General features: G+C 42.4%; 1 protein-coding gene across 1 annotated transcript in view; it reads right to left on the bottom strand.

Annotated features, from left to right (window-relative positions):
- The window catches only part of LOC106805572 (sodium-dependent proline transporter-like), a 23,672-nt gene extending 17,717 nt beyond the window's left edge, over nt 1-5,955 (bottom strand). Inside the window, exons 1-5 of the mRNA XM_014807227.1 lie at nt 5,802-5,955; nt 5,396-5,527; nt 4,706-4,862; nt 4,116-4,196; nt 3,597-3,787 (exon numbers count right to left, since the gene is read on the bottom strand). Of these exons, the coding sequence (XP_014662713.1) occupies nt 3,597-3,787; nt 4,116-4,196; nt 4,706-4,862; nt 5,396-5,477 (511 nt within the window). The 5' untranslated portion in view covers nt 5,478-5,527; nt 5,802-5,955. The remainder of the gene's footprint in view (nt 1-3,596; nt 3,788-4,115; nt 4,197-4,705; nt 4,863-5,395; nt 5,528-5,801) is intronic.
- Nucleotides 5,956-9,583: the final 3,628 nt, after the last annotated feature.

Below are 9,583 nucleotides of genomic sequence, written 5' to 3'. Positions count from 1 at the left end.
ACACACACACACACACACACACACACACACACACACACACACACACACACACACACACACACACACACACACACACACACACACACACATATATATATATATATATATCATATATATTTATTTATTTATTTAGTACGCAACTACTAGTAGGTCAGATAAGGTCGTTCAATTTCCGTAGGCTGTCAGATATCAGGCAAACAGGTAAAGTAATAATAGCATAGCCCGTAGAGATCGGGATACAATGAGTGATATATCAACCTAGCGCATTTAACACCTGCATGCACGAATGTAATAACGGGGTCGGTATTACAATAACAACTTTAGTATAGCGAGTGAACATGCTTCCTTACTTCTACAGCACATAATGATATCAACTGATAATGGTCGCAACCTGTCGCGTGCCACTATATATTTTACGACTTCCTCCACATTGCTCCGGATCATTACCTGATAATACACGCGGCTGCCAAATAATGGACCAGAGAATAGTGCAATATACATTGGGCACGAATGCAGTGGTGAGGCAGAGATTTTGCCTGCGATCGCATGGCATTCATGTAAAGCCACGGTGGTAGTGACGTCACGCCTCGATGTGTTTCAAGCTATTCCCATACACTGTTGGGCGTTTAATTTCTTAAAGGCTCCGCGGGGCCACCCCTGGCTTCGCAGATGAACCCATAGTGCAGTGCGGGATTAGGAAGTAACAGAGACTGATTGCAAATCGATAATGGCAGGGAAGAGTGATTAACGCAGTCGTCACCAGCATATAGGTGATCCGTGTATGTGTGTTTATATATATGATAAACGTCGTGGCTCGACACATGTAGTACTCGGCACACAAAAGAAGGTAGCTAGAATATCAGTTCAGGCGCCGATGATGAGAATCAAGAAATTTCGACGAGATTACGCAAACTTATAGATGCAGTACAAAACCTGGATAATCACAGATATGCCATGCGCGATTGGGGCTAGCATGCAATTATTGTACTTCATAATATAGTACGAGAAGTTGCACACATAACAAAATGAGAGTAACTGCGAGAAAGAAAATAGGGGACCGAAAGAAAGACGTTGGCACGCAAGAGGGCAGAAAGAAAGAGTTTTACGTGAAACTCGTAGCAGGAATATACTCACGAGAGTGGGTGACATTTTCCATTGACGTCAGGCAGAAATATTTAAGTGTCCAACGCAGCTGTAGCTTGCTACATAATCAACTAAAACTGGATGCATACAAATTGAGAATAATTTTATTTGTCATTTACTTTACAATCATTAAGCATCCAGAATGAATGTGACATCGCTGAAGAGCTTCAGATATATGGGCCCCAATAAATGACCGCAATACCCTACAGTCAGTTTTGACCGTAAATTTGTTTACTGTGGCTCGTTCGTTTGTTCGTGTTCGTTCGTGTTCGTTCGTGTTCCTGTTCGTCGTGTTCGTTGGTTCGTTCGTTTTTTCGTTTGTTCACGCTCGTTCGTGATTGATAAGACACTTTTTTTAATAACACGGCTTTTACCTCATACACTCCGTTCATATACGATGCCACGAGCAACCGAAACCATATTTGATTCATATATCGCTTCGAATTTCTCTTCACAAAACCTACCGTGTCTCCAATATGGAATATTTTTATTTGCCCTATAATATACGTTCGAATATTTTTATATGCGGTGATTCATATGCATCGCATCGTAAATCGACGTCAAAGCAATTCGTACAGGAGAGAAAAATCCCATTGAGACGCTCTGTTTCCCTAATTACATCGTAGTGGTTTGTAGTGGTTAGTATAACGTGGCGTTCAGATGCAATATTTCGTATAATTATGGCGCGTTAACGCGCGATCGGACAGAGCACGATCGGTGAAAGGGATCGCAAGTAACCCTCGCTGATTGTTACCCTACAAGTAATGCGCTCGTTATTTGCAAGGATAGAAGGAGCGGAACTAGTGCATACGTCTGCTTCTCACTAGAGCGATAACGCAACAATAGTCCCTGTCCGGTTCACACTATAGTAAAGGAGAACGACTAAACTGCGTCTATTTCGAGAAGTAGAGTAACCGGCACCTGCGTCTTTTTCTCTCTATATAACTATAACAACTATAGTTCCTGTGTGTGTTTCCCAGTCGAGACGTCTGTTTCTCAGTCCCTGCGTTTGTTTCTCCGCCGAGCGCACGGGATATGGCTGGCATTGCGTGCGACGCACGCTATCGACCTCGACAGAGACAGGTTTTCGGCTGTCAGCGGCGTGAAATCTGCACTTACAATTGAGTTTCGCCGCAGCATTAGCGGGTGCGCATGCGAGCGTCTTCACATTCTCGCAGGCCGTCGTGCTGTCTGACAGAGCCGGCAGCAACCCGCAATCGGACTCAGATTGGATTTGCCGACTTATTTGCCGTTAGATTGCCTGCACATAAACACATAATTTACTCCGACTCGGGGTTGGTCCGCACCACCACGTCGTCTCTCGGGCACGATAAGCAGCTAATCACAGCCTAAAGACTTTAGCGCGACTGACCATGATGCATTGCTGGGGCTTACGTTTGCGCATTCCCAATTATCTGCGTATCCCATGGTCACATGGAGAGGCATGCTAACAGAGATAATAAATAACGCTCACAAGCTGTCATCGATAATGCATAAACAGGTAAAACGTAACGGTAGAGGTTCTACCACGTCATTACTGATTAGTTTAAAATTTCAATCTGGTAGCCGGGTTACAATGCACTAAACTCAGTGAGTATATCAAAAGAGTATGACTGCAGACGTTAAACTGCAGCCGTCTGCCCGACCATAACCACAACCGCGACCACAAAACGACCACGACCACGACAACGACCACGACCACGACTACGACCACAACCACGACCACAAAACGACCACAACCACGACCACGACCACAAAACGACTACAACCACTATCACGACCACAACCACGACCACGACCACGACCACAACCACGACCACAAAACGACCACAACCACAACCACAAAACGACTACAACCACAACCACAACCACGACCACGACCACGACCACGACCACGACGACAAAACGACCACAACCACGACCACAACCACAACCACGACCACGACGACAAAACGACCACGACCACAACCACGACCACGACCACAACCACAACCACGGCCACGACGACAAACGACTACAACCACGACCACGACCACGAGGTAGTTTTGTGGTCGTGGTTGTGGTCGTGGTCGTGGTCATGATTGTGGTTGTGGTCGTGGTCATTTTGTGGTCGTGGTTGTGGCCACAACCACAACCACAACCACAACCACAACCACAACCACAACCACAACCACAACCACAACCACAACCACAACCACAACCACAACCACAACCTCTATTACTACCACAACCACAACCACAACCACAACCTCTATTACTACCACAACCACAACCACAACCACAACCTCTATTACTACCACAACCACAACCACAACCACAACCTCTATTACTACCACAACCACAACCACAACCACAACCACAACCACACAACCGCAACCACTACCGCTACCGCTACCACTACCACAACCAATACCACTAGCAAAACCAATACTATATCTTCTACTACGGTTCACGAGGTAGACACACCCACGGCGCGCATACCTTGCCGGATGACTTAATACCCTTCATGAGACAGGCGAAGACGACGATCCAGGACAGGAGCAAGCAGAGGACGACATCCCACTTGATGGGGCCGAGATTCGCGATGTTGTAGGACGAGACCTGGACTCCATCCTCGATCACGTTAGCTCCGAGTACCTTGTTGCTAGAGTGATGAGCAGCATCACGCGTTAATTAACACTTAACACACGCGTTAATTTACACACGCGTTAATTAACACACGCGTTAATTTATACACGCGTTAATTTACACACGCGTTAATTAATGGTGCGTCAGACGAAACATGCAAGCAACAAACAATGGCACTGCCTTTTTCATGGTTATGCTAGCAACCTGTAGATTCTAGTGCAATTCACACACACACACGCACGCACGCACGCGCACGCACGCGCGCACACACACACACACACACACACACACACACACACACACACACACACACGCATTGTACGATGGTGATGATATGCACTTACTTGTAATACTCTTCTGCGGCCGTTTTCAATGTCAAACTCGTGTTGGCGATCAGATTCGTGAAGTATGTGATGTTTTCACCCCTAAAAAAATACAGCGTTGAGAAAAATACCATTTCTTCTATTTTAACATTGAATCGTTTCAAGATGGACGCCGTTTTCGTTGCTGACAATTGTCAGGCAGTACGAGTGGGTGTATTTGCAGATATGGTGTATTTGTGGGTGTATAGTAGAAACATGCAACATCAATAATCGAATCCGTTCTAATTTTATTTATCCTGAGCAATTTCTTTCATTCTTAAACCACGCTATTTACGCGAAAGACGCGTGGTGTTGAAAATGTAATTAGTTTATGCTATTAGTTGGTAAATTACTATTCTATGTGGTTCAGAAAACGAGATATTATTGGGTCAATGTCACTTTGACACCCTCAGCGGTAATAAATATCTAGAGATCCTGCATTGCTTGCCCCTATAGTAAATTCGGTGTTTTTTTCTGTCTATAATACGATATTATAGCAGCTACTTTCTTTCAAGATATTATTGGTGGAGGTACGGATGCGAAAGATGTATAGAATGGCATAACACACATACCTCACGTAACAGTACTTCGTGTTCCATTCATTATTGCATGTCGTCCATGGTAATACTTTTTGCATGGAGGCAAACATGTAGTATAGCGTGTAGGACATTATCACGTTGTAATAAATCGCTACTATCAGGGAGACCATGACCATAGCAGCGCCGACACCTGCGTAAACAACAGCATGAATCAAAGGTAACAGGTAGTGCTAGAACAGTAAGCGAGTCTAGATGTTATGTGCAACTCCGAGAAAGGCATTATAAAGCGTTAGTATGTACAAAAATTCCGTTTTCCCGATCGCCGTTCTGTGATCTTTGAATACAACTCGACGGAATGTACAATGGTGAATCCTGTTATATATAGGTAGGGGCGTCGTCCACCCCCCTCCCAGTGCCATGCGTCAGCGTTAAGGTGTTAATGCTAGGTTTAGGAATAGGGTTAGGGTTTAGATTAGGTTCATATTTAGGGTTAGGTTCAGGTTTAGGTTTATATTTAGGGTTATGTTTAGCACGATAAAAATGTCGAGTCTCCGCATCGTCATCACATTCTAATCGTATATTCACAAGACTCGCCTCCGTTATGCTTTATGCTTTATGCTTTATGCTTTATGCTTTTATGCCAATATGCTTTATGCTTTTGTGATCGCACGCGATCGTGATCACTTTGGTCACGGTAATGCACGCTTTTGCCCGTTCTGTTACCTTTAGCGATGGGCACGCAAGAAAAGATGGTTAAGGGTGCCTCGCCGCCATATTGTCCCAGCGCAAGCTCCATGTAGTACATGGGCTTTCCCACCAACAGCAGCACAATTATGTATGGTATGAGAAAGGCACCTGCGCGTGACAAAAAATAAAATAATCAAACTTCGATCAGTATCGTTGATGAAATGATATTCTACTACTTTATTGAACAAACGAGGTTTGGACGTTCGCCGAAGAGACCACACGCTATCATTTTATTTGTATATTATGCGAAATGATCATTATGCTTATGATACGATAAATAATTTAAAATAACAATAAAAAACGTTATCGTCATCGTTTCGGGGGAGTCATCCTTGAGAATATTCAAGCGTATACGAGAAATTGTAAAAGTAAGAAACCTTACCGCCGCCATTATCGTAGGCGAGATAGGGAAAACGCCACACATTTCCGATCCCGACAGATAGGCCGATACACGAGAGAAGGAACTCCCATTGTGATCCCCAGATTCCTCTATCATCTTCATCCTGCACGGTCGGGTCTATGTCACCGTTCTTTGCGAGAAGAATGAAAGCACAGATAAAGTCATTGATCGGTGTCTTGTCGGGTGTAATCACATTTAGACGCTCTATCGTGTTCGCTTATTTCCACAACTATTCCTCTGTGTTCGCTAGCTGCGCTTCTTCTTTCCCGTTCTCTCTTTTATCTCAATTTCTCCATTCTCGTCCTTCCTATATCCCCATTTATCCATTCTCGTCCTTTCTATATCCCCATTTCTCTTTTCTCGTGCTCCCTATATCTCCATTTCTCTTTTCTCGTGCTCCCTATCCCCTTTCCCATATTCGCTATCCCCATCTCTCTTTTCTCGTGCTTCCTATTCCCATATCTAACTACCGAGATGCCTACGCACTGTATCTATCTCCACGCTCCATGTCCCGTAATCACTTCTCCTACTTAATTGTTTGCTAGCTCCATCATTCCTTCCATGTGCGTACTACATCTCTCTCTCTCTCTACTCTACTCCTACTACTCTACTATTTACTACATCTCTCTCTACTCTACTCCTACTACTTTACTGCTTACAACATCTCTCTCTCCTTGTTCACAGGCACTTGGAGCGTTTCAATAAAATATAATGCTAAATAAATACGAAATCTATTTACTACCAAAGTCTTAATGTTTCTCTGCTCTCTTTCGTCTATTATTGCCGACAATTTATATATATATATTTATGTTTTAGTGTGCGGCAGCGTGCATGCGGTGTACATGTGTGTTGCAGAGGAGCATCCCCATATATAATCATTGTCATCTTCTAAACCTACAGACCATCGCTGACCGCTGTGAGAACGTGCGCCGGGCTTCGAATTTGGCCGCACGTCCTCCACTGCGGAGCAGCGCTTCTTACATTCCCGCCGTCGCCGCGGCGCGCAATATCCGCGGAACTGCGCGTCTCGCATCGCGCGCGCAGCGCTTAGGATCAACAGCAAAGCTGTGGCCACGCAATCTTGTATCATGTCTCTCTGGATACATGAGTGGCAAGCACTATCGTAGCACTATTATACGACTATAGAGTGTGATAGACTAGATATAGATAGATAGATAGATAGATAGATAGATAGTAGATAGATCAGATAGATAGAATAGAAGATAGATAGATAGATAGATAGATAGATACGATAGATAGATAGATAGATAAGATAGATAGATAGATAGATAGATAGATAGATAGATAGATAGATAGATAGATAGATAGATCAGATAGATAGATTAGATAGATAGATAGATAGATAGATAGATAGATAGATAAATAGATAGATAGATAGATAGATAGATAGATAGATAGATAGATAGATAGATAGATAGATTAGATAGATAGATAAGATAGATAGATAGATAGATAGATAGATAATGAATAGATAGATATGATAGTAGATAGATAGATAGATAGATAGATAGAATAGATAGATAGATAGATAGATAGACTAGATAGATAGATAGATAGATAGATTAGATGCATAGCTACATATAGATCAGAAGTGGATAATAGGCGATTCCTAGGCGTTTCCCTATTTTATCTACTTCTGATATTGATCAGCTAGATAGATAGATAGATAGATAGATAGAAATAGATAGATGAGATAGATAGAGTAGATAGAAGTAGATAAGATAGATAGGATAGGATAGATAAGATAGACTAGATAGATAGTAGATAGATAGATAGAATAGATAGATAGATAGAGTAGCATAGATATAGATAGATAGATATGATAGATAAGATAGATTGAGATAGTTACATAGATAGATAGATAGGATAGATAAGTAAAATAGATTGAGAGATAGATGGGATAGATAGATAGACAGATAGATAGATAGATAGGATAGATAATAGATATATAACGAAGATCACGATATATTTTTGTGTATTTTTTTTTAACCAAGTGATCACCAACTGAGCGCTTTATGTCCCCGGGCAACGCCGGGTGTCCTGCTAGTGTTTGATATTTTCGCTGCGGATTTTTACCGCTGCGTACAGATTCCCATCGTGTGTCCGTGGAAGCGAAAATCAAGCCAGCCGATGTTATAATGCAGCGAATCATTGATCAGTATCACCATGTATCATCATCACGTGAGTGAAAGATGACCACATGACTGTTGGAGCCATGGTTATAGCCGTGTGGCGACAGTAGATAGCGTGTAGTGTGTCCGCTGCGGTCGTGCGAATAAATTCGCATTCGCTCAATTATCGCATGCGGGTGCAAATATTTCCGCCGTGAATTTCGCTGCGGATATGATCGCAGCGAAATTCGCATTGTGTATCCCAAGCTCCAAGTAAGTCCTTAGCGTCTACACACACAAGCGCGCGCACACTCACACACTCACACACAGCACGCAGACGCACACGCACACGCACACACAGAACACACACACACACACACACACACACACACACACACACACACACAACCAACACACACACACACACACACCACATCCACACACACACACACACAAACACATATAGATATAGATATAATATATATATATGTATAAATTATAGATAGATAGAGTACATTGTGATATCGCATTCATTAATGTTAAATTCCGCTGAATTGCTAAGCTAGTTACTTAGCTCTTGTGCAGGAATTTACACGATGTATGAACAAGTAACATGTAACATGTAAGTGCCGAAGTATGAACAATGGTGCTGTGGTTCGCGCATAGGCATGAGAACGTGAGTATGCGTACGTGACATTCACCATATAATTGCATGCGATTATCAATCAGGCACCAAAAATCATTGTAATAATAACTATAATATTAATAAGAAGAAAATAATAATTAAAAAAAACTGTCCTCAGCGAAACGAAATGCGATAATACATCACGTGGTAATAGAAAGAATTATGTTGTAACTCATTAAAATCGATGAATGGTTAAACACTTGCTGGTTGTATGGAACATGACAGATTGTAATGAAGGAAACGCTCTCAGACGCTCAGTAAAGCCTTGTTGTGCGAGCGCGCGCATTGTAACCACAGAGTAGGTAGGCGCAGTTTGTCCGAGCTTATTAAATCGAACGTAAACACAAGGCAAACAAAACGAGCATCTAACATCGCGCGAACTGCATATATGAGCAATATATATATATATAATATATATATATAATATATATATAATATACATATGATATATATATATATATAGATATATTAATATATATATAACTACAGTTACGACGAGATGCTCGCGATCGACAGTTGATACTCAATGTGAAATAGTACGTATATTACATGATGCACGCGGTATCGTTGATGGCACCCGTCATACCCAATGCACGGCTGTTTAACTGACGTGTCTGCAATGGTGCCGATGTTGGAACAGACCAAGCGCAATAACGAGGAGAGATTGCAGTTATTTCCATACACACATATATCTCGCGAGTATCGTAAAAGGGTAATTACCCACCCGATAATGGCACTGCTGTGCATTCGTCTAGCGAATCATACAATGGACTGTTGTGACGAAGCGTATCGACGTGTCAGGCACTATAGCACATGTGTTCTTTACCATTATAATTTGTATCCAAGAGGCATACAGACGTATGTGCCCGTGTTTTTCAACTCGATCACGATGCAGAAATGTCGGTGTCACAAATGTCAGAATGGCTCAAACAAGAAGCATGCACGGC

The sequence above is a fragment of the Priapulus caudatus genome, unplaced genomic scaffold (genome assembly GCF_000485595.1).
Source record: "Priapulus caudatus unplaced genomic scaffold, Priapulus_caudatus-5.0.1 Scaffold119, whole genome shotgun sequence".
Lineage (NCBI taxonomy): Eukaryota > Metazoa > Priapulida > Priapulimorpha > Priapulimorphida > Priapulidae > Priapulus > Priapulus caudatus.
This window is presented reverse-complemented; position numbering and strand designations above follow the sequence as displayed.